This window comes from Folsomia candida, unplaced genomic scaffold (assembly GCF_002217175.1).
Source record: "Folsomia candida strain VU population unplaced genomic scaffold, ASM221717v1 Fcan01_Sc001, whole genome shotgun sequence".
Classification (NCBI taxonomy): Eukaryota; Metazoa; Arthropoda; class Collembola; order Entomobryomorpha; family Isotomidae; genus Folsomia; species Folsomia candida.
The window spans coordinates 25,888,988-25,915,911 of record NW_019091193.1 but is presented as its reverse complement, the minus strand read 5'-3'; the positions used below and the strand labels follow the sequence as shown (position 1 = coordinate 25,915,911).

General features: G+C 41.3%; 1 protein-coding gene across 2 annotated transcripts; it reads left to right on the top strand.

Moving 5' to 3' along the window:
- The first annotated feature begins 3,450 nt into the window (after positions 1 to 3,450).
- LOC110862426 (transcription factor Sp3) lies at positions 3,451 to 26,816 on the top strand. 2 transcript variants are annotated; one of them, XM_022111634.2, is made up of 11 exons: positions 3,451 to 4,343; positions 22,874 to 23,026; positions 23,153 to 23,280; positions 23,361 to 23,462; positions 24,391 to 24,531; positions 24,607 to 24,813; positions 24,958 to 25,150; positions 25,233 to 25,425; positions 25,523 to 25,567; positions 25,650 to 25,844; positions 25,926 to 26,816. In XM_022111634.2, the coding sequence occupies exons 2-11, from the start codon at positions 22,900 to 22,902 to the stop codon at positions 26,242 to 26,244; spliced, it is 1,650 nt and encodes a 549-aa protein (XP_021967326.1). In that variant the 5' UTR covers positions 3,451 to 4,343; positions 22,874 to 22,899; the 3' UTR covers positions 26,245 to 26,816. The 2 variants fall into 2 exon arrangements, with proteins under 2 accessions (XP_021967326.1, XP_021967317.1); XM_022111625.2 differs by having other exon boundaries at positions 25,508 to 25,567.
- Positions 26,817 to 26,924: the final 108 nt, after the last annotated feature.

The following is a 26,924-nucleotide window of genomic DNA, read 5'->3' as shown; positions in this document are numbered from 1 at the left end:
GAAGGAGCGCAAGGGAGTGGGACTGCATCTGACAGCTGGAATAACTCTGTGGAGGGATAAAAGTGTCTTTGAAAAGAGCCAAGGGTTTGCCCTCCAGGGTTGGCAAGGGATGGAGAGATAAAAGCAAAACCCTCGCTGCTTAGCACAATGCGAGGTGGAATTTTGATGAAATTTTTCGGCAGTAGGCAGTGCCCCCAGAAAGAGAAGGATCGTAAAATAGTTTTAACAGCTCGAAAAAACGGAGGAGTTGGAAAACAAATTTCGGATGGGATGTACCCTGTTGTCCCACTTTGGAGAAATGTATTGCCCATTGGAATTCCAACCCAATCTTCAAATCGTTGCTACGCATGGAGCTGCTGCCTCTCGCTCAGCCATCCTTTCGTCCTTTTGACAATTCGAACAAACCCTTCAAAAGAACGCGTCGTAGGGAATGGCTTGTGGGACGAGGGTTTAGCTGAATAATAATAACTCGAGAGAGTGGAGAGGGAGAGGTTGAGTTGGATTATACAAGGCTCCGAGGAGATGCAAAGGTATGGACTTTTGGCGTTTTTGGAGGCTGCTACTGGGCAGGCTGAATTTTTACTTGAATACGCTCCGTGGTGTGGTTTCCTACAGCCAACAACGGTTGAAATGGGGCGAGGAGGTCTGGGTCTGGGGTTGGAGTTTGAATACATCCACGTCCACAACCCGAGGAAATGCAAACCTCCAAAACTTTGAACGGCTTCCTTATTTCTCATGCGAATATCCTCTACGACAAGATGTAAGCCGATCGTTCAAGCCTCACGTCCACGCAATTTGTCATGCTCAAATTTCTCGGTCACGTTAATTTAACACAAATTATTGTCTTACATTGATAACATTTGGCAGATGAATTTCATAAGAATTAAGGGGGCATTTCTTATGTGGACAACCTGGAAGTGATCACATACACTGCAGCGTTCATGAATCACCCATCAATCTCAAGCTCGTTCCACCTCAACTTCTGCTCCCCGTTCACTTTCTCTTCTTTCCTCCGAAGCAGACCTAGGTACGCATCACACCCTTTTCCCACTTGACATTATGTCGTGGCGTCTCCTTTCTTCACCATGGCCAACTCGGCTTTCTCTGCCTCTCATGATCAAGAACGGGGTGGACTCTTCGAGCCGGGTGAACCCAGAACGGGAGGTAAAAGGGTGTAAATTTCTATCCAAGAGAGACGACCGTAATACATTCGCAGTGCCAAGAGACTTGGTCGACAGAGTAGATTTAAGTGCTCGTGTAATTCGAGCTGGACGGTGGATTCGTTGGTGGTGATGAGTGTTACGGAGCGAGTGTGATGTTGGAGTGGCTTCGGGGATTATAAACAAGCAGCAGCAGGACAGGGTTGTTGTGGAGAAGGGTTGAAGAGATCTGCTTATGAAATCTCATCATGTCATGTCATATTTCTTGTCCTCTTTACATCTCAATGACTCTTATTAGTGACTCAGCTCCGAAAAAAGTCTGAATGGAAACCGGAGCCCCATAATGACATGCAGATGCAGAAAACCCAAGGTTGATCATCTAGCCAGAGAGTGCATAATAATACTGCAAGCAGCATGGTAGCGAGGATGATAATCCTCCTCAAGGACCGCAGTGACATTACATATAACTCTAACCACTGGCCTCCTACGTCCTGCATGTGATGATGTATCGAGGGTGAATCGAGATTAGAATGAAACTTGGAAATTAGAAAGAATCCCTTCAATCTCACATTCATCAGAAGACCAAGCAATGTAGAAATCATCATTACCTTGCACACTCGACTGGAAAGATTACATACATATTCTGCTTTTGTCCATCTGGAATTTATGGCCCAGCAACAATAACTCTGTCGCTCTTGCCCGCATGCAAGTGAGGTTTGCACTGTCGAACGAAGATCTATTTCCTGTACATTATCAGCTCCAGGGTGTCGGATATGTGCATAGTCCATCTAAACCAAAACCAAAAAAATGTCATGTGTCACATGACAGTGGCACCCAGTTGGAGTCATTTTGTCTGTGAAAATGGACACCCATTTAATATCATACTGATGAGAGAGGAGACCCAAACCCAGGCCAAGGGAAGAGGGGAGTGGTGATACGCAGATACAGGGGTAGATAAGTGTGTAATCGGGGGTACTCTGATACGCACAAGGAGTTGACATCCTGCAGTGAAGACAGATTCAATTATTACGATTCACTTGTTTAGATATTCGATCAAAACCATACGAGCAGCGAGAGCAATTTGATAAACAAGTGACAAAAATACTCAATACTTGTGGCAAACGAAGCATTACTACGTATTTATTAGAGCTTGTACATATGAGATTGGGAATTTTGGAATCAAATGTCAGTGCATATGTAACGTTCGTTAGTGTCATCGTCTTCTGATGCTTTGTTCTACGCAGATTGCATAAATGCATGTTCTGCAGCATTTAATTTGGCTCCGACGAGAGAAGAAGAAAAGTCATGCAGTTTGTGAAGAGGCGGATCCCTCGCCCATTTAACAATCCTCTCTCATCATAAAACTCTTCCCATCATTTCTGAATCCCACAATCTGCATGAACACGTATTAAATGCAAACAATGCTTACTTACATTAGATTTATTAAGCAAAAAGCAAGGTAGGCTTGACTTTACGTGACATTGAAGGGCGTGTTTGAGAGAAGATGGGAACACAAAGCAGCCCAGGGCATATCGTGCATCCCAACAACCAAGCACTACCACATTTGACAATAGATTTTGGGCATTCGAGTAACCAACTACGTACATATACACACATTTTGTGTCCTTTTTTCCGTTTGACGAACGAAGCCAGCAATGACTTAACTATTTACCAGCTTATTTTATTGTAGAGAACATCCAACAGTTTTTTTCCTATTAAGCGAGCTCTTTGCTAAGAGTTGCTACCAAACGTAAACCAAGCCAAGCCAAATGGCATGTAACGCGACTGCATAACAGAAAGAGGTTTTACACAACGATCTGTTGGGGAGTTCTCACGAAGCATGATAACTCCTGTACGAAATCTAGCATTGGAAGAATGCTCGACAGCCCAAGCCCCGAGTGTGGCTATCCCATTCCTCCATCCTCTAGTTATAACGCCTCAAACTTATTCACTCCCATCTTGCCAATCAGGTCATGTGAGGGGGTCGCTCAGGGAGGACGCCACTCATTCCCCTAACACACCCAAATCCGCATCACAATCTCCCTCCTCGATAAAAAGTCCGCTCTTCGCCCCCACGCTCCGAGCCCCACGAGCCCCATAAATTCGCCAAAATCGGACCTTGGAAACCCCGCTTTTTGGGGCACATTTTGGTACAACTTTCACCTCTGGGGATCGTGGTTTAGGCATCAGGGAGGACGGATCAATGCCGACGGCAGGCTACAACTGGGACGGAAGAGAACGCCAAGTTGGGATCTAACAAAATTGCTGGGTTGAGAAGCCGAGGTTATAACCACCTCCAGTAGTTGGGTCCCAGTTCTCGGTGGATTTGTGCACTCCTCTTCTGAGCTCTCTGTTAAAGCAACCTTTTTACATTCGAACTCTTGTACGTGAAATAAAATACAGCGAGGCGAGGCAAACCCTACAACACGTTTCTGCCCATCTAAAAGTGGTGCTCATGTACCCCACACCAAGCGATAGGATACATTTTCAATATTTGCACGCTTATTGAAACATTGCCGTGCAAATTATATTTGCACTGATTTGATTAGAGAGTGGTGGATGGAGACAAAGTGAATAAGTGGGAAGGCTGTGTAAAATTCTTCTTCCTGCCTCCCGGATTTTGGAGGATTTCCACCTGGACAGATCGTCCCATGTTCGCGTAAAAGTCGTGGGTTTTGTACCACTCGCTCCACGGACGAGCTACGCTGTCTGTCAAGTGAGGAAAAGTGAGTGAGACGCAAAGTCGGTACTCTCGGACTCGGTTTGCACATTTCTCATCTTGAGTGACTAGTATTGGAAAAGTTGCAATAATAATTTGTGGTATTGATGCACTTTGTTGTACATGATATGAAATTCGATGCTCCGTCTGCTGCTGGAGTGAAGTGGTGAAGAGTATGTTGACCTGACTTTGCCTACATAAATTAAAAAGAAAATTATACCTTTGGGTAAATTACATGTGGTCCGGCTACTGTTTCAACTCCAATTAGAAGTGTGCTCTCTCATCCATCCACCATCTGGGCTTGTCTTATCTATCAAAAAGTCGGATCATTCACTCGTCCTTATTCCACACATCTTATGCTCAGCCCTCACCTGCTCGCCACTGCTCGACACAAGCGTTGCAGATCAAAAAATTGATTAATATTCAAAGGGACGGTTCACTTGGTGCCGGTTGTCTTAATTGAGGTAAAAAAGTTGTTTATTTAACCATTATCTGCACTGTCGTGTCATTCATCTCATTGCCAAAAAAACGTGCAAAATTGAAAACACCGACTTATAATCACCATTATCTGGTGGGTGCATGTACACATGTAACTAAAATGGAGAGAAAAAGGCAGACACATATAAATATTTCCTATATTTGCATGAAATTGTTGGTTCGTTTCAAACTTGGTCACATTGCTTAAAAGTAAGTAATAGTGCTCATTCTCGGACTGCATGCATTGCATCCCACTCTCCACCAAACTTGCATACCAGTTAGTTACCACTGTATGGCGTGGGTCATCATTTTCCGAGAGATGTAAATGTTCATCCTCCTCCTCGTGATTCTCTCTCAGTCATCTTGGCTGCGTTCTCATGAATGCGAGCATAAAGTTTTACTTGCTGATTGTTAAATAATCACCGAACCATTACAATATACGAAGCTTGGAGGAAAGAGCTTTGCGCACATCATTAAACTGTTCCCTGGAGCTGTATTATATTCTCCCCATGCCCAGCAAACAATATACACAAGTCGTTCTTGGAGTTGTTGTGGTCGTCTCTGGGTCAAAGGTTGTGGTTAAGTTGCCCGGATATGGACAATGGTTATGGGAACGGTCTGGGAAATATGTGACCCCTTGAGCGATTTGAGGAAGGGTTCGTTCTTGCCTGGCTAATTGTGGAAGAGCGACCAGGGGTCTCTTCTTGGAAGGATAAGTCCATGTAACTCTGCTATTTATGTACAAATATAAACGTAGCCAGGGGATAGTCCTAAATAGGAAATATATCCCATGGAGGTGCCAAGTTTTCTGAGGGAAGGTGCCATCGGCAGCAATAAAAATAAAACTATACGACCACATGGACTCACCTTTGCTTTGCGAGGAGTACATATGAACGAAGGGGGACTGAATAAGCACGAGGAGTAGCGAGTGATCCGTATAAAAAATGTATAGCATTCATGATGATCACTGTCTGTTGTTGGGCATCTGAATTTATCCAGCACCACCACCACCTGGATAAAGGGACACCTGCTGCTCCAGTAATGTATGGCCTGTAGGAAAATTCATAAGGGTCAAAGAGCCAAGTTCCTCTGCGAGAGAATCTTGTCATTTCAAATTAATCGAATTACACTGTTCTCTTCAAAGACAAGTACACACATACTTCCCGAGGCTACCAGATTTTATTGCATCCTTCCACCACCACCACTCACCATCCTCAAAATACTTACACATTCTTCCAAAAGAACAATAACTCGCTTGCCAGCGCAACAGTATGAGTGTTCCATGCACTGCTAGATAACAACACCAGCAAAATGGAAAGAGCAAGTCTGAAAAAAGTCTGAGTCTGCATAATGCGAGCTAATGAATGCAGGATGAACCGGGGGTCGACGTATGTGCGAACGACGGCAATATTTTCACTGTTTTGATCTGCATTGTGCGACGCGTGAGAACATCCCCGACGACGACTACTGACGGACTGCTACTACTACTACTGCACTTCACTTACTTACGGGCGCTGAACGGCCTCTAAAGTTTCAAAAACATGGCAAATGCTGTCATAAAATAACACTAGCGAAGCAACACTGGGAGCTGGAACTCGAGAAAATCCTCATCACGAGCATATGATAAGATTTTAATTACGGGAATAAAAGGGTGACGGACGAAGGATGCAGCGTGCACTGCTGAACCTGACAGCGACGATGGACGAGGTGGTGCGTTGTTGGTTGGTGACCGTGTTTGCAGTTCGCATTCAGCCAGCTTTACATGCAACGTGCATATTGTCCGTGTTGGATTCGGGATTTGGATGTGTTATGTTTTTCCAATCTGTCAGATCAGTCTGTTGATGCGGGTTTAGCGTCGTTTGCATTGTTTGTTCACAGAAATTGGATATGAGCCGGTTGCAATGAGCGGGCATTCCCTCGATGGAAGGAGCATGTACATATACACATCGGGTTGGGGACAACATTGCTTTGGTGGGTTTTTTACCCGGTTCGGATTCTTCCGAAGAAGAGCGGAAATCTGTTGCCCGCGTCTCCGCTGGTGTTGCTGCTTTCCTTTTCTGAATTATTCCTGGATGGTTAGTGATGATAAATGTGCTTTCCTGTTATTTCCAGTTAGCACACATTCAGTCGTTCATCCATTCTTCATTTTCATTTAACTTTACATACATGCAAGTGCATGGTTACACAGTAATCATGCAGAGGAGCCTCTAATTATGCCTTAATTATCACGAACCATCCAACTTTATTAGAACCCTTGCTAAATTATTGCTTCCAGATATATTTATGCTGCCAAGCGTGAATTCAACGCATGCACCTCTGGTACGATACTTTTAGAAATATATAAAAATTTTCCGGCAAAAAATCTCGTTTCATATCTCATATTGTGAGAAACAATATAATTTATTGCGTTTTCTTCTGTTTCTTCGTCCAGATATGTATATATGTGCATTACAGATGTATGTATACTTGTGGCGATACATGTATACATGATTCACTTCACTGCATTTTTAGTGGATTTAAAGCGAGCACAATGCTCATCGCGATAGAATTCAGTGATTGAACGCTTTGTTCGCTTTTAAGTAATCAAATCGAATAAGGATCATCCATGGTTTATTTACACTCGACATGCCGAATGTAACACTGTCGTATAACCCTCGCCATAGCATGAATTGTATAATTTGTAGATATATACCACCAGCACTGCACTGCAACCCCACTCAGTATGTTTACTCAGATGGAATTGGTGGTGCAAGAAGATATTCGTTTTGGTGATGTGCTGTGTTTGCTTCAAGGCCTGACAGGAGCAGGTTAATTGATTGGGTGATCTAAAATTGCATGCGAACGAGCCACCATACCGACAGTCCTCAAACTAAACCACAACTAAACAGACTAAAATGACGATTTACTTCTTGTATGATGGCTCTCATGTTGGGGAAAAACAAGCAGATTGGAGTGGGGTCCATCCAACCACAATGTGTATCTAAGTTGGTTTATTGACCGTGGTCAGAAACATTAGTTAAGAATTACTTAAAAATTATTTCGAAAATATTTGTCATGAAGAAATAATGAGAAGTTGAAGGTTATCGTAATTTGGTAACAAGTTTGGTAACATGGTACCTGTACCTGACGTTGAAACTGAGTCTCAACAACCTCACAGAATTTTATACATACAATACATGCCTTGTATGTGTTGTATATAACATTCTAGTGATGGTGGTGATGAGTGATGACGTAATGTTTATGTTCTCAACCAAATCAAAACATCACGTGGCTTGCATTCTCGCTGAACAAAGAGCAATGGTACTCCCTCTGCTTATATTAATATAACTCTATGGTTTGCTTTTTCTATTTTTTCTATCCACGTTCACTTGCTGGATGTGTATATGAAAGGTATAGTATGTCAGCAGACACTCCAATGTTAAATAAAAATGCTCGTGTGGCGAAACCTTACAAGATAGAAAGATAAGGTAAAAGAACTTTATGACCGTCTCCCAAATCTAGGTATAGGGCACGCATACCGTTTTTCGAAATTTTGAAACGTTTTTGAAATATGCACCAAAACGTTTTGTTTTACAAAATAACACTAAATACCACCGTAAATGATTTAGGCCAAAGATTAAAAAAAACCAGCGACAGGGTTATATCCACAGGTGGAATAGCTACAAATTTTAGTCGGAAATTTTTTTCATATCATGCCTCCTTTTGGCGCGAAAATTCAAAATGTCGATTTTCGGGTCGTGTCATTCTGACAAGGGTAGCATGAACAAGATTGACTTTTTGAAGATATTGCAACTAGATAATTATTCCTCAGAGCTATGTGGTATTTCCTCTCATAAACCATTTTTCGAAATGCAGCTTGTGTCTGGCGCTAAGTTCAAAGCTTTGAAAATTTTCGCAATTTCGGCTGCAAATTTCTTACCAATACTACAGCCAAGATGTTACATTCTAGCGACCGAAGCAAAGTGGGACCGTCTTTGGAATGGCCCACCTTAGATTTCTCCTATTTACAACTTATTCGAAATCGACCTGGTTTTTGAGCTATGGCGGGATATCCAAAATTCGACTTTTAATGGGCATAATCGTGGGATATAACGTACTTAGTGTTAAAAAATAGTTCTTTTCCGCGGTTTTACCGCATAACTTGTGTAAGATGGAGGAAGGGAAGAATGATGTTCAATGTACTAAATATCCTCCACGACCGTCGGATAAAAAGTATCCAAACACCTTCGTTTTAACGCTTAGGTTTTTTTAAGTAGGGAGCAGCAGAAGGAATACACACATAAATAAGGAGCCGACCTTATTGATAGTGTGTGGGGCACAAATCATGGCTCTCGTCCGTACATAATATTCCCTCCGTCGTGTAATTATCGACAAAGGTTTACTTTCTCACAACGAGTGAGTAGCTACTTTTGCCTCCGACTACTCTCAAAGTGTTAAGTATCCAACTCACTTAAGGGAACAGATGTAGTGGTTACATGATACACGTCCCATGCCACGCATTTATTTACCGTTGATGATGATGAGTAGTAGCAGAGGAGGCAAACGTATTATTAACATTTGGTCGGATACATCATTCACATTTTCACATGCATTACCGTTTAACACCAAAAATGAAGAAATGTGTGCAGGTTGGATTTCCAGCTATGCCCTATGCAACTCTTGAGCGAGCCACATATATTCCGATGTATGAGATGACATTATCTCATCCATTCTCCAGCAAGATGAAGCAGGATGCATCTCCGTTCTTCAAATTTTGCCCATGTTTTGTATCACGAGGAAGAATAGCAGCAGGGTTGTCAGTTGTTCGCAACAAACCGTGTTGGTTAGGTCGGGTGAGTGTGCATAAACGAAGCCAGCTTTACAAGGAGCAATAAATAAGAGGAAAGATCTCACTTGCATTTTCATTTACTGTTTACCCTTGACACTCCAGCACTATTACCCAGTCTGGCAGTGTGTGTGTGGAGATGAGATCCTTCAACCTCCTCAAATTTGCTCTTAACGCAGAACACAATGGCGGAATTATCTGTTCATTATTGATGAAGGGTGGAGTGGTAGGGACGGATGTGGTGGTGGCGATGGGGAGTAAAGCAGTGATATAAATGAGACCGAGTTAACATTATACACAACAATGCATCATCTCAATAAACAACAGTGGCAAATGTGGTGTTGCTCTTATCATCCATGTGCAAGGGATACGCAGCAGTAGAAATTAATCCATTTGCTTCAAGTGGCGAGCTCAAAGTTTCATGAACTTGTATGAAAAATTCAAGCATCATCTCTCCAAAATGAGGTGGAGACGAGTTAAGAAGAGAGGCTGTTGCTTATCTGTCTCTCACTAAAAAGCATGACGGATGGCAAATCAGGCACAAAAAAGTCCCATATCCTGCATCACAGCAAAGTTCAAGCTCTTGGTCCGTCCGATCCAGCTTTTTGTCTGCGGTCCCCTCCATCACCCTCGTCTCGAATGTGAGATGATGCTGATACTTGAGCAGAATAAAACCAGATCTCTGTACGACCACTCATGCATGGGCAGATGCAGTGCGACGAGCAGAATACAAATCCCATTTATGGATTTCATTTTTAAACTTCAATATTAGCATACAAAAATCCAACAGAGTGTGACGAGATAGCAAAGTCTATTTCATTTCCTTGCGGAAACCAGACGCATTCGTGACACCCGCATTTCACAACTGGGGGAAATATTCACGCTGTAAATATATTTGTGTTATTTAACACCGTTGTCGATGAGTGTCATCCACAAGAAGGAAGGAAATTACTGAACGTTTTGTGCAGGAGTTGCTCATCCCAAAATGGTAGCTCGCTTAGTCCGTGAAAGGAATTAATTAAAGACAATGCAAAACACGGATTTGGGGTCAAGGTCAGGAATGTTGGATGTGCATTGAAATGAATTTGATGCGCCACTTTACTTCGTGATTGAAGCATTTCCTCTGATCATGGATGTGATGCAAGATTATGGTGTTTTGTTATATGCATATACTGCACACTCTATGCTGGAGAACATGCATTGTGCATATTTGTACGTGTAGAGGCATCATCTCATCAGGGATATATCTACATACATACATAGATAAGGTATATGCATATGCACTCTTTTGGTTTCGCTGGCATCATCTCACATCACTCAAATCGTACATCAAAAAGAATGCCATGAATGCTCTTGCTCGGAAGAGTTTTAGATTTCAAATTCTTCTTCGGAAATACAATGGAGCCACGAGATTATTATTCGTGGACCGGGTAAAGGAATCATGAGAGCTTCACCATCCTCCTCCTCGAGTTCGTGGTCCAGTCTGTCCGGTCGTGATGCATCCTCTTCTACTAATAATAATGTAACGATTCCATCGCATGACTTGGTTCGAAAAAGTGAATAGGGCAGCAACCACCATTACATGCATATTCATAGCAATTCATACAAGCCAGAGCGAAATAAAATCAAAATGTGTATGTGCATTTGGGATAAATAAAAAACAAAATTGAATTTTATGGCCCAAACTATTACGCATTTCAAAATATTATTACAATGGCCAATGCAATTTTACATGGTGAGATTTTGAGATATAATTCTGTGCATCGACTCCAATAAAACAATTTGATCTACTTTTATACGCATGCATAAATATGTAGATTGCTTATAAATATGAATGACGCTGTAGTAATTTAGTATACGACAGGATATAGTTGGGATTAATTTACAAAATGGGGCAGAAAATACGGGGGAAAGTTTTTTGAGCATTGTTTGAAAATAGGAAAAATCCTGGAGGGCGGAGCAACACTATAATTTACTCAACTCGTCCAACATGCTTTGTTGATTTCTTTCCAGTTTTTATTTTCACAATGCAATCACAACTAACAAGGTCCAATTTACGAATAAAGTTGCTCCTGCAGTCCGGGAACCTGATCCCGAATTCATTCAGTTTTGCGGTTGAAAGTTTGAATGCAATTTGGTGCATATTGTTGTGATAATCCCTGGTAATCGCTAACTCTATCACTGCACAGACAGACCGGGGGTTGCGTTGAGGTAGAGGATTTTGGTTTGGAGATAACACTCACAAAGTAAATATCACATCTGATCAGGCTCTCGGATCCCTTATACTTTTGCTTTCTAGTTCATCTCAGCTATGAAAATCTTGCAAATTCATTTTTTTCAAGATACACTGTTGGTAACAATTTCGTAGCAATTGCTTCATTGTTTGAAATTCGGAGAATTGTTCAATATTGCATTTATCCGTATTACCTGCTCTCTGTAAACGTGTCGGTGTACATATTTCCTGTAAAAGTGTCATAAATTTGTGACCATAATTTAGAGCCATAATCCAGAGGGTGGAATTGAGAGTAATTGGTGTGGGACAGGAAAGGGTTATTTTTGCTCACAAATAAAATAAATTGAATGTATGCCGCAGAGCAGAGGAGGATAATTATGGCTAATGGTTGGAGCCATCAACGTGAACGAACATCTCCAGACGTCAGTCTCCAGTAGTTTGAGTATATTTATTCTGAAATATCCTCTCAAATGAACAAAGACGTTCCTCTCGAGTTTCGTGGAGAAGCCTGGTTTGCCGAATCCTTGAAACTGGATGTGAGCTATTGTTTGTCGTATGAAAAAAAGTTTACATAAAAATATGTTTCTTTTCCATCTCATCTTCTCGTCATTACTACACTGATTGCATCACAATGAGTACAATTCTCATCAACCATAGGGCAGATACATGTGTGGTTGTACCTATCTTACAGAATTGTCCGTATTTGACCGGACATTTTGAAACAAAATATTAGAAATAATTTGACATTGCTTTTTGGAAAATTTCACTTTTATTTAACCACCTTGCTCAATTTTATGGGAAAAATTTTGTCAACACATTAACACATTATGCACAATTTTCGGTTACAGGCTAATTACGTGAAAAATAAACAAGCTTTTAACTCGAATCCGTTATCGCTTTCGTAAATATGTAAGTCCTTTTTGTGTGCCTGCCATCATCAATCTGGGAATCGAAGGCCCACATTAAAATGATAAAAACACGCCTCCTCGCATCCCTTTCAATTGGGTTTTTATGAGACCAAATCTGCCTGAACTTGTCCATTGTAATCACAATGACTTTTCACAGAGGCGACAGAAATGGATGAAAAGACGTCGACTAATGGATGTTTCCCTTCTGTCGCTCATTTAGCTTGGAATAAATAAGAGTTGGTTATCTCTCGGATAAATTAATGCCTTTTCATTTCATCAGCATCCTCACATGTGTGCACTTTAAGTCCATCCAGCTCTGTGCTTGTGGTGGAAATTTTTTCCTCCTCCTCCTCCTCCAGCCAAGTGTAATTTGAGTTGCATGACGTAGCACAACGGTTGAAAATTCTCCCTGTGGCACTTTTACTTCCAGGTTCCATTGTCTGGATTGACATTGAATGTCTTTTATTTATATTTACGTTGTGCCTGGGCTGATTTGATGGCTGGGTTGGATCGGGTTTCAAGTTCATCGATTGGTTTCCGGTCCGATGGCAACTTGAACTTGTCCAGAGGAGGAGTCCCTGGAGTTTTATGGGGTTTTGGTTAAAGGGTTTGGTTAGCATTGCTCATCTGTCGCTAGTATCGCACGAATAAGTCTGTGTGGTCTTGGACAATTTGACAATTCTCGGAATGACAGTGTGGTGGTGGTCGCACACAAAATAGAATCGGGTAACTCTGGGGGGTTGCGCACTCTATCATTACACAATTTCACATAATAAAGGTGCAATGAGTAACCACCACCAAATCGTAATTGTGTGTATGCAACTTTGATGACACATATTCGTCTTGTGTCACGCCACAGTTCTTGGCACTATGTATAGCACGTTAAGAGGACACTATTTCCTGTGTTATGCGTGTATGTATATCTTTAATCTGTAGGTGCACTTGTGAAGAATGCAATAAATAAAATCAAGCAGAGTGTTCTCGCTGTGATTGAGAGAGATGCATGTGACGCAGGATCCTCTCGGGATTAAATTGATGAATCTCGATGCTCCACTGCTAGATTTGAAGAGATGAGTCTCCGTGGTCTGGCTGAGCCGCACTGAATATTTTACTTTTTGGCCTGATCTGTGCATCCAAGTGATGAATGGCTGGGGGGATGGATGGGTTTGGTGAATATTCGAATTTGGTAAGTTCGGTTGACACTTTTGTGCATAAGGCAAGGAGGAGTTTGTGAGGATTGAATGAAACGCTCGATGGGAGGCCAACAAAGTGTTGGTTGGTGAGAGTGGTTATGGAGCACGATGGAGCCGAGATTGAGATGGGCAGCACAGATTTTGATTAACGAACTAGTTATCCGTTTTGGAGGATGTACTCCAATTATAGTTATTACATTGTGAGAGGGATGGAAGGGGTTGTGTTGAGTCTGTTGCTCCTGCTACTGCTACGTAATACTATGTATGCTCTGTTTACTAAAATTCGAACACAGAAGAAGAGCTTCGAAAAGCGGTGGTGAGACGCGGTGGGAGCGAAGGAGGTGGAACTGAGGTTGTCCAGGACCATTTCCAAAGGTCCGAGCTCTGCCTTCGTTGTTGACCTCTTCATGCAAGTGCTGAACTCAAAGGGTTGCTTCCTATGGATGAAATCAGAACTGAACGCCCATGCCCCATAATCACGTAATTTGTTGACTTAAAAATGTAACGCAGCAGCCAGTGTATAGTTATTGGTAGCAGAAGTGGAAGAAGAGCAGGAATAAAGGAACGCAAAATTAAGCTGTGCACAATGCAATACTTGCATGTGTACTTGGGTGGTTTTATGGACTAATTTTCAGAGTCATCAGAAAGAGGTCTCATTAGTGATTAGTCCGAAAAATCGGCCGAGCATGATGTCATTAAATAGGATCTGGAGGGCACGATTCACCTCTCGTACTCCTCAGATACCGTGTTTATTATAAATACGCAGACGAGATTACTTTGTTGGATAAAATGTCCTCTCATTACCTGCTTCAATCACTATAAGATTGGAGGAGAGGCTTTGTTTTGCCTCTTTTTCTCGTCATCCTGAAAACAGAGCAAGTGAGAGAGACACACAATAAAGTCGAAGGAACTGTTGAGTGTGATTTTGTTTAGTTAACAAGAGCACGCTAACAGCACATATTCTGTGAACATGCCAAGTTTTAATGTTCACGACCAGGACTGATATGAAATTTTATATCGTATCCATCCTTGAGGGCTTTGTTGATGACTTGCTGCTACTCCAACTTGATGAGATGTTTAAAGGTTCATTCGAGTGGCATTTGGTTGAAAAGTATTCATTTATTCCGTCTTCTTCGTGATTCCATCGTTTTAGTGATGAGCCTCCAGTTCTGGAGACTGTGAGGAAAAGAGCAGTAGTCGAGCAGTAGCGTGGGCATTATCATCAGATTTTGGAGATACACTTGCTCCTGGCTCCAAACTCATTTTGATCTCATTAAAACGTGGAAATTGGAGAAAGAAAAAGCTCACAGTCTCACCGGGATTCCTGACGACGGCGACGGGTGTGTAGTTTCATGCTTGTTTCAAATATATTCGTATTTCCTCTCTCCTTCTGTTAGTAAAATACGGAAGGCTTAAGAGCTGTGAATTTATTACGTATTTACATGTTCTTTCTCTCCTCCCTGATATTCCCTTCTCGTGATTAATGCAATCGACTTAATAGTTTGCTACCATTCTCACATGAAGCCTTCATTCTACTTCTTCCCAGTAATTACTAGTTGTTATCAGACTAACAATCCATCACCAAAGTGCGTAGCAGTGGTGGTAGCATTATAAAAGTACGTACATATATCCAGCCGTGGAAATAATGCATCAAAAGTTAATTTGGTTGGTGGGTGTAGGACTGGACTCGCAAGTTTTTCTGGAAAATGTAATGTGTGTCCTTCATGGGGTACACAATGCCCGGGTGATTAATATATCCGCCGGTCACTGAGGCGGATCTGACAGGCAGGTTGTGTTTTTGCCAAAGTACGAATCCACAAAATCTGGATCAGTCTCTTTGGACAGATGAGGAGACCAAAAACTATGCATGGCTTATACGCACTGTCATTAAATTGTCCTACCACCACTCCATTTCCTTCGTTGTTTAAGGTATAATCCTCTCGGGATTACCACTCCTCTGATTCGTATGCACACGGCTCTGAATGAACTGACGTTGTCGAATCCATCCGCTTTCCATGAAGGATTAACGGCGGATAGATCTTGACAAATTAAAGATTGGATGCTTTCCCCGATTAGAGCAAAGTGGTGGACGAGCACTGTTCTTATGCGAATATGCCTTCTCACGAAACCGGAAGGAAGTCTTTTCTCCAATACCACATTCAATTCTTCATTCATTCATGCTACAAATACTCATTATGAATCGTGGTAGTTTTGTTGACCTCACTGCTTTCACAGCCCCCAGTATTAGCTACTATTCGGTCCTTTCTCAGTATATATTTAGTTGGATAACAGCAGAAGGAGTCAGCTTTCATGGGGGGAGACATACACACATCCGCACTAAATTTTATGCAGTTGACTCTCAAAGATGAGAGAAAAGTGTGCGACAATGGACCAAATAAAATAAGAGATGAGAGGTTTTTTTTCCAGAGTTGTTGTTGGTTTTAGCGACGGCCCATTATTTGGTTCAGTTGACTTTGCTCAGTTATTTTTACAAAGTGCATCGAGCATAATGTCGAGTCGTATGTATTACTACGCGTATTGAGAGAGGAAATCGTCCAGCACATGTTGACTCGCACTTTCCGTTTCGTTAGTGCCCTGCTCCATGTAAATGGTCCTCATTCAAAGGTTTTGCTCAGAAAAATATACTTTTTAGCTGGATAATTTCCTGTCCATGTTGTGTTTTGGTTATTGAAATAAAACTATCAGTTTGGGAGATAATGATGTTGTTTCATCTTTCTGTGGCTGCATCATAGGTTCGTGCAGAGAACAAAAGTTTTGTTGAGGAAAGCATCACAAGTCACACTCGCTCGTCTCCCTCATTTCAAAATATATCGCTTTTTAACACAAAGTAAAGTATCCAGTTGCCGTTTGATATTTGTTTCCTCTGTCTCTCGTTCGTGGACTCGTGGGATGGGACGATGATGGGGAAGACTGGCTGCGAAGATGGGGAGATTGAATACCCGGATGAAGCTCCCGAATGATTTTCTCTTATGTCTGGTTGACCAAGTGGAAACTCCACCGCTGAGTGAATTACTTATTGCAATTTTGAAATTCTTTGTGAAGACCGAGGAGGACTTGTAATAAATGCGATTTGCTTCATACCCATCCAGGAAGACCCTCCTTCTCTTCCTCCTGGAGATTGACATGTCCCAGGATTCACACACGGACACACAAGGCTAGACTGTGAACATGAACACTGAACTGGGGCATATGTTTGGAGAATAAGCATGTAATTGGATTTTGAGGGAATGGAAATAATTGCGTGTGCACCATTGTGTCGGGAGCATCAGATCAGATCAGCTTGTGTCTGCTCATGTAATCGTGTAGTGAGTGTGCACACCTGACGATGAAAGGTATGTATGTATGTATGAATGATATATTACGGAAAATCGGGCGAGGAGGGAAGGAAGCGAGTGTTGAATGGAGTAATAACGGCAGAAGTAAGTAGACAATTCAATGGGACTTATAATGCTTTCCCCACCATCGGTCTTATCTCCACTGGAGAAGCTCGAAGGTTTCGTAGTTATGAAGCCTTGTGCAGTGGAGTATTTGTAGGTACTTTAGTGCTTATTTAAGCAGGGTAGGCTGGTATTACAAGTCATTACGGGGGATAGGTTGGCAGTGGAGGGGGTCGACTTGGACTACTATTTATGATTATTAGATGCAAATAAATCCTTCAGTTTGTTAATTGACGAATGTGGAAGAGATAGGAAAGGTAGCAGTGAAAGTTGTGCGGCTGCGGAGCGGGTATCGTAGCGTAACAACTTGGCTTAGCGTTGGTATGGCTGGAGGGCGGAGAAGGGACAATGGTTCACAAATGACTCATCTCGGAACGATTTCAATTATGATGGACTTAGTGTATCGGATCAGTGCAGCATGGCGTAATGCACGAATGTGGAGGAAAGGGCTGCTGCAGATGAAGGATATCATAGAGTCCTTCAACCGAATCCAATAAATGGTCGTCCCTGCCTGCTCCTTCTCTTCCTTGCCGTTGTGGAATCTGAGGAAGCCGGAGGAGGAGGAGGAAGGCTGATAAGTGAGTTAACTTAACGAAGCCTTTGTGCTCATATCGGGGTTCTGGCTGGTCGGGTTGACATTGGGATTTCAGATATTGAGAAAAATGAGTATTGAAACTCCTTTTAATGTTCGAATTGAACACAGCCTGCTGCACCCAGGCACATCCTCATGCAGAATATATGATCCATCGTCGTCCCCCATGCACCCATTACTGTAATCCTCCCGGCTAATAAGATTCATTCTGAGAGTCAAAACTCGAGTCACACTTTGTACTTTGTGCATTTCCCTAAAATCGCCTCTGGCCAAGTTACATACATTAAGCAACACCCGTGTGTCATGTCAGTCAGCCCATCTCCATCCTGGAGACACGTCCCAAGGGTCCCACACCAAAACCATCATCAAGTCATTCCCCAGCTCCCTTCCCCCCGATTTGCTCCTCCGTCAGACTCATCCCCTTGCCTGCCTCGCTATATACTCCATGCCACGCCACGAATTCCATCCATGCACACTTTCACATAAAATCCTTTCCGCTCCTCTGGACATTTTCAATGAGAGGATGATCAACGGCTGGCTGGCTGTGCACTAATGTACATATAAATTTATATATGTACGCTCCTCCGACGAGTCGGAATGTAAACGTGACTGCCGTTGTGGGGCTGCCGATGGGACGATATCGGGGTGGAAACACGCCCTAGTAACCCCGACCCTCCCTCCCACAGTCCCGACATTTCTGTGATGCACTACCCTCGCCCAAAGTTTTCACCATCACCCACCCTCTCCATGTTTCCAAGTAATTGGATGGGGAGGATGAATTATTATTCTTTCTGGTAAACCCCTCTTCCACTTGGCGTCAACCACTCTTCTTGCCATCCAGACCCACCCCGTCCGCATAGAGTTCGCTGTGGCAGTTGCCAATCACTATTTGCTTTCTCATTAGCACATGGAATCTACTTTGCTCCGTTTCCCATTTTCTATTTATTTTTGTTTCGAGATCCAATTTTAGGGAAAATATCCGCTTTGAGGGATTTATGACGGAAGAGGAATTATGTATGTAGGAAGAGCCACATGATGATTTTTTCCACTGCTTTTGTTACTTGAGCGGAAGTCAGGCGGAACTCCGTTGTCACTAATTGCACATAAACATTATCGATAAGATAAGTGCGGCTGCTTCAGTATTCCGTAAAAGTAGTGGAAGTGAAGAGAGGGGCAATTGTGTGTAATATATGTTGCACGTACATATAGTTAAGTATTTAGAAATGGTTCATCGGTACATCCGGCCAGCAGCAGCTCTGCACTTACATACACATACGTACATACACGAAAATGAGTAACAAGTAACAAATTGGTCCAGAGTGGCTGGCATGGACTCATCTTGGAGAGGAAGATAAGTCCAGAAGCCGATGAGTAGTCCGCACTTAATTGATCCTCAAATAGAGTAATAATAAAAATGAATGTGAATGAAAGTTGCAGACAGGTCGGAACAATAATAATTTCTCTGACTGTGACTGACTGGGCAGTTAATTAATTGTCAATTGTCAGAAGGTTTACACCTTTGGTTGTTAATTCTTTCAACGAGATCACTTTGATGACTGGTACCAATTATGCTTATGAGAGTTCTCATGTCATTCAAAATCTTGTGGTGTACTCCAGGCAGGCATGGGCGTCAATTATACGCTCTGGGCGTCAATTGTTTGTTCTTAATTAACCACAGCGAAACCAGTCTGAGCCGACTAATTGTTTTAGATGGGGTTTATTTTGGATATTATGGGATTTTTTTGTCCTGGTCGATTAGCGTAATGAAATTCTTTTCGAGATGTTAACTCAGCCACAAGGAGAGCAAGATATCTGAGAAAGACGAGAGATGCGAAGAGATCCATCATTCTATTATCCGACGCGTATTATTATTACAATACGACTCTTGTCTTGTGTGGCGTGTAGAATGTACGGGCACTTGAAAAACTGGAGAGATCTTCTTCTTCGTGCATGTTCTTCTCACAGACGAGGAAGAATAAAGACCAAGAAAGAGCCGAGTTCTCTGTCCAACTGCCCGAAGGCGACTAGTTAAAAAATGGTATGTCTAAAGTGATGATGATGATAGAGGTGGGTTGAACATTTTTACTCGAGTATGAAATGTGTGGGAAGTAGGTAAGCAAAAGGTTCCCTTATTTAATAACGTCCATGAAGTCCGGTGTGAACTTTGCTGGTATTGCTGGCTTATTGTATTTGAATAAGTTTTCCCAAGATCAGCCCTCCAGCAGCAGCCTGCTTTACTCGTTATGCTTTCGCATCTTCAGGGCAGTCGTTGGGGTGTGACGAAGTTTGTAACTGTAGGAAATCTCACGAAGATGGGCATCCAGGCAATTTATTCACTTCCCAGTGTGCCATCCCCTCTTCTGATCTGACTCCACTCGACAATACTTGTGTATGTTGTGCATCTTGCCACCATGGAATACGACGACTTGCCCCGCAGGTCCGTGTCTAATCCCGATTTGGAAAGCCTCCGAACAAAGAAAGAGTAGTCGGGACTTCGTCGTGTCAAACGACGTTTTCAAAGACGTGAGTGTTTATCTACCTACCTACCGACCATCCTTCTTTGGCAAGGTTTGTAGGTTAATCGGCACAGGTACGAGCATGTTTTATACGTAAATGACTACTTTTTTGGCCACGTTGTCTATGAAAGGAAATTGGTCATACCAGTTGTAATTTCAGATTCTTTTATCTCCTACTAAAAATGCTTGGCTTTCACTCTTGAACCGATTATCACCCGGAACAAGAAAAACATAAACTTGAAAAAGGGCCAAACGTTAATGAGCCAGATTCCGATTAAGATTGTGGTTACCAGTCTACAAGTCACATTAATTATTACTTTCCGGACTTTACCCTAAGCAGAATATTTAAAAAGTTACAGCCACATCCGCACTACGTTTAAACTATGGTTGGCATTCTTCTCGTAACTTTCTTCATCCCAATTCTTTCCCCTTCTGCATTTTACAGCAGCGTTTATTACTTTCTCCTGTCATTCTTTTTGCTCCTCCGAGTGCAAAAGTAACCAAGGTTGACAGTCAGTTGCTCAGAACTCGGCGTATGATGATGTGACCAGAGAAAGGGGAGCAGGAGAAGAGAGCTCGGAAAAAGAGAAAGAGTGGAAGTTGTCGGCTCCGTCTGGAATAATAAGGGAAATGAAATTCCAGAGGATAAACGGAAGGCCTTTGGGAAGTAGCAGTAATTCAAAAGGTGTTTTTTGTGGATTGGTTTGGAAGTCATATTCAGAGTTTGGAGAGTAGGAGCAGAACTGGCAGGAGTATGCATTAAGGTAAATGCATAGGCAATGGTGGTATAAGATCTTATTTGTTTTAAAAGGCAAAACAATCAGCTACAAGCGGCTCAATAAGCGGTAAGAGGGCGGTTATTATATGTATCAAGTGGTAGCAAGAACAACCAGAAACCAGAACCTGCGTTTGACTTTTTGTTCTTCATAAATAAGCATCGACCATCGAATGTGTATAAGCAGAAGGAGAGATCAGAGGCATAGGAAAGAGGATGAAGATTGGGAAATGATTCAGACAGAGGTTTAAAAGGTGGTCGGGAATCGGAAACTTTAATAGCACCAACGGAGGCACGTCTCAAAAGATTTTTCATCATTGACTGTCAAGTTCCCAGTGAAACGTTCTGCCTTCTTCTCTCCACAATCTCTCCCATCTCCCTCCTTATTTCCTTCGCTACTTACGAAAATTCACAACGACGGGGACGACGACGAGAGTTTTTAGTTTCAGTTTTCGTGTGGCTTCGAAGCGTGAAACCTGAAACAAAGCAGGGTTCAAGTCTTTTATTTTATGTTCACGTTTTGTATCGTCCCCAATTCTTAAATTCTACAAAAACAAATTTTCATCTCCGTCTTTTCCTTCCTCTCTTGGGGTAGTTGATTTGTTGGGCATAACTGAAGGAAGAACTTTTATGGTTCCATGCAACAAAGGAACATTGAAGAAAGAGAGAGAAATGCAATAATAATGCCTACTAATGTTTCTGTCAAGTGGAATTGTGTGCACTTATTTAATTCCACATCCTTACTGCTCACAACAAACAAAAATGTGAATCTCTCACTGCTGCTTCTTGTTCGAAAGATTTTGAGCTGTCCTTTTCCTTTTGATAGCTTATTAAAGATCTCTTCTTCCTCTTAAAAGCAAGTTGGTTACTTTTTTATTGAGCAAGAAATGTTAACTGCCGAGCCAGGTTGACGTTTGAGAGAGAGAGAGTTGATGTTCGACTTGGTGTGTGTACATATTTAGTTGGTTTTTCTCGTGTCCATGTTGATTTGGCTGAAGAGAGCCCAAGCCCCCCGGGGTACTCTTTAATGATCCCTCCTCGTACAAAAGGGGCACGGAGGGAGACGAAGCCGGCATGTCCTCAACCATCTTTCAAAGATCATCCTGTCCAGCACTTCATTTTCCATTGACGATATCCAGCCACAAAGTCTTTCCAACCCCAATCTCTTATTATTATTCCTTTAGAGAAGCTGGTCTGTAAAGACATGAAGGCTGCCGGATAAAGACTCGTCGTCGATGATGATGATAAAGATAAATACCATCGGATCTAAGAATGGCGTGCATTATTTTGTATCTTTCTTCCTCCTCGTGTGTTGTAAGTAAATCCGAATAGAAAAGAGGCAAAGCAAGACACGCCGGGTGCAATATGTAAACATGATTTGTGTTTACAAGAAGAAGGGGTTTGAGGTAACAACTAAAAATGCATCTCTCTCTCATGAAGTTGTTGACGTGCCGGAAAATTTGTCTGCTGGATGGAGAAGATTTAAGAAGTTATGGACCAGTGAGACAGTTAGTTAGTTGGCTAGTTAACAATCCGTCGATTCTACTTGTTGCTTATTAGCTCAGTAAATATCCGTCCGACTGGATGAAAAATTTTGTGATTTAGTGCCTTTGTCTTTATATTATTATTACGACTGCTAAAAGGAACTTGTTAAACATGCGCCTCAAGGCAAGATGCAAGAGAAATATTGTAATGTGGTGGACAAAGGAATAATATGCGACTGACTGGCTGCATATGAAAAATAAAATTTTGGAACAACATCAACATATGTAGTCTAACACTCGATCTCTTCGAATGATGATGGCTCATTAACAACAAAACGAAATGACATGACGCTGCGTTTTTTTAGATTTATGTTCGAGACACTTACTGCTATAATAGTTTCCCGTCTTCGTATTTTTAAGTTAAAAATTTTAACAATTAATTTGGGCAGTTCATTTATATTATACAAAAATTGCGTGCAAAAAAATAAAACTAGTGCAATCAAATAAATAATTATCTTGATTTTTATTTTCAGAATTCAGCAACCCTTTCTAAGATAAGATGGCTACCCAGCAAGTTCAAATTCAAGGAGGTCAAACTATTATTGCTCCAGCTGGCCAGTTCCTCCGAGCCCAAAATGTTGTGCAGACAGCAAACATTTTACAGAATGGCAACACCATTTTGTCCAGTGAGTTCCTTCACTTTTGTTTAAACTTGATTTTTATTGAACATGAGCGTTCGTGAACGCTATCAGTCTAAATTGTCTATACATTAAATGGCAAATTTTTAATTTACTGTTTGCTTACTGTTGCAGGTGCCGGACAAAATGTGGTACGAACCGGTGTTCCTCAGCAAATTCTGCAGTTCCCTTTTCAGCAGACGATACCTGTACAAGTCCCTATCGCCACATCTAATGGACAGACCATCATTCAAACTATTCATGTAATAGACAATTTTTATTTTAAAAATATTTCAACCACATTGCCATAATTCTAATACCGAATAATAACTTGTGTATGCAGATCCCCATCCAGACCCTCGGAACTGCAATGTCAAATGCCGGAGGTTTAGGAGGACTAATGCAAGGAGGACAGATTCAAATTATTCAGCCCCAAATGACCCAAGTGAGTGTGCTCGCTATGAAAATGGGGGGAGGGGGTATAATATTGGAGACAGGTTGCTTTGACAGGCTTATGCTCCATTTGCATTCATTGATTTATTTCCTTGGCGTGCTGTGGAATGGGTCTTGGATTCGAGAGTTTTGAGGCTCAATCCATGAAATTGTTCCTTTCATTGTCGAGACGGAGTATGTTTGCTGGAATGATTACTTGTGGGAATTTAACAGGAATTTAGTGAATGAGACGAGTTGTGTTGTCGAGCCCATTATACGGATGCGTAGTTGTCGTTTATCTTCGTGTGATGTATGCCTTTTTCCTCGTTTTTCTTCTGCTTTTGGGGTGTACCACCAGATATGTATAGGGTTTGGATAGGATAATACTTTTTGCCGTGTGTGGACATATGTGTAATATAGTGACGAGATTGTAAACGTACAATAGAGAACACAACTTTAATCACATTCTTTTAGGGGATGAGGAATATAGATACGCGTTCTCTCTCGGGTGGAAAAATAAAAAAAATGTGTGTGGCTGTGGGGCTTAAAACACCTTTTCGGGCAGATGTGTCCTGGTTGGTGATGGGAAGAGAATAAGGCGTCGTATATGTTGACGAGACATGAGGTACTTGTACTTGTCGTCGTTGTGAGTAAATCCCGTAGGACCACCTTGCATAATCTTCTTGCTCAGCTGTTCTTGGTTCCTTCTTGGGATATTCTTCCTCTTCGTAATGTCACACATCCATGAGCAACGACTGACTTGCTTGATTAATGACTATTTTGTGTAGTGCTACATTTAATCTATATAAGTACACAGGCTATATAAGTTGGAGCATGGAGATTAGAATTCGAATGACCTTGTACTAATATATATATATACATACGTACATAATTTCTGCTATAGGTTTTTGACTTAATTTGTAAAATATTTATTCTTATAGATTCCTCAACAACAACTGGCTCAAATAATTGGCCCAAATGGTCAGATCCAACTAGCTCAAATTCAGCAAGCTCAACCACAAACTACCCAAGCTGGAACGACAAATTGGACGCAAAATGCTAACGGAACCATTACTATACAAGTGAGCTGTTTACTTATTATTTGACATTTTGCGAGTGGTGGAGGTTTAATCTAAAACCTTTCTATGAAATTGCAGACGACGGGTGGAAACGACAATGCAAACAATGCAGTATCTCAAGTGTCCTCAACGACACAAGCAACAAATGGGGTCACTTCAACTACCCCGACCATCGTCACCGCTCAGACGCAGCCTCAACAACAACAGCAGCAAATTACACTGCAAGGGACGAACCAACAATTCACTGTCATTAACCAAGCTGCACTTGGCCAGTCGTTCGGACAAGTAAGTTCTATATTGCATATAAGTGTTTATTACACATGTATTATATCACATGTTTTTATATACCTTCTTGGTATACATACTGTATTGACAAGATGAATGAACTAAATATGTGCATTTATGTAATGATTGTTTTTTTAATTATAGTTCCAAAACATTCAAAACATTCCCGGATTGGGAAACGTTCAGATTTTACCAGCCGGAACAATCACATTAGGTCAAGGACAACAAAATGTGACCATTCAGCAACAAAGTTCTCCAAATCAGCAAATTATCCAAGCTGTTCAAGCACCACAGATTATCACTGGCCTAGGAAATCTAGGGAACCTGGGACAAATGGGTAATTTTATCAGTAAAGGCACCATCAAATGTAATTAATTTCTGTATCGTGAATTACATGTGTTGCATATTGAACTATTTAGGTGGAGCTCAACTTCAACAGGATCCACTTGATCCCACGAAATGGCAAGTAATAAACCAAGCTCCCCTTATGGTTACCACGTCGTTGGGAAATGCAGGGACTGTTACTGCAATTAAAACAGAACTCGATAAGCCAAAGACAAGACTAAGGAGAGTTGCATGCACCTGTCCAAACTGTACCGATATTGATGCCAGGTATTTAATCAATATTTAACCTTTAACTCCCTACTCAAATTGTATAAGCAAGTGAACATAAGTGGAGTCTGTTTTATTAAAGTTCGAATAATTCCAGAAATAATGGAGAAAAGAAAAAGCAGCATTTGTGTCATATTCCTGGGTAAGCTGAGTATTTGTTAGCACACATCAATAGCAGATCCTTGCCCATTCATAACGTTCTAAATACTTTATTTTCTTTACAGTTGTGGTAAAGTTTATGGTAAAACATCACATCTACGCGCTCACCTTAGATGGCATGCAGGAGAAAGGCCATTTGTCTGTCAATGGTTGTTTTGTGGGAAACGGTTTACACGATCCGATGAACTCCAAAGGCATAGAAGGACGCACACGGGAGAGAAACGATTCCAGTGTCCTGAATGTCTCAAAAAGTTTATGAGGTATCGTGTCTTGTTTTTTTAAAATTTGCTATTTGTTAAAAATGAACCATTTAAAAGTAATTTTTCGATTCATTTTTATAGGAGCGATCACCTTTCTAAACATATAAAAACTCATTCAAAGAATAGAAGCGTGACAGGAGCGGATGGATCTCTTATTAATTCGACAAAGTTGGAACTAGACGATGATGACGAAAAACTTATTAAAACGGAAGTTGAAACTTCTGACGCGATGTGTAGTGATGATGAGGACGATACTGGTGAAATGGGAGACGATGGGGAAGTTGATGGGGATGGTGACCTCGATGACCAAGAAAATGCTGAGGACATGATGATCACAATTAACACGGAAGGAGAACAGCCGGAACTAATAAGTAATGACTCGATTGAAAATCAAGCATGAAATCATCTGCGAAAAAGGAGGAGGGGAGGAGCTTCATTGAATTATTGAATTCAAGACCACCCATCATCATCCGAATAAAGCAAAATATCCACAAACAAAGCGTCGCCAGACCTCACTGACAAATTTATGCAAATGAGTTTCTTTCAAGAGTACAAGCTGGACAGACGCAGAGAAAAGTCTAGTTTCATAATAGGATATAAATGATAGAATATAGTTTTGATTTTTTCCTAATTTCGTGTCGACTAGAAATATAGTAGTTTTATTAAGCTGTAAATTTACGTATCAACTTTAATACAACAATAAATAATATTAATACAGTTAAGAGAGTCAGTCTGTATTAGATCTGCTTAGATCTGTTTTGTAACTTTAAATTGAAAATATAAGGCATCATATACAGTATAAGTATTTTGCTTACATTAATTACTACATACTATTAGAGGTTTACCTTATGAAGTACATAATTTGGTAATTTTACAATATTGCAATGTCCATATACAATACAATATATACATGTGAACCACTATTATACTAATCGAACCGAATCCAAATATATTGTTTTCATTGAAATGAGACACGTTTCAGTATTGCATCATTCACCATTTTAATCATACGGGTCATCAATGCCGTCAGTTGACTGATTAGAATGACCTTGCCCACTTGGATGTATTAATTTAATCTCA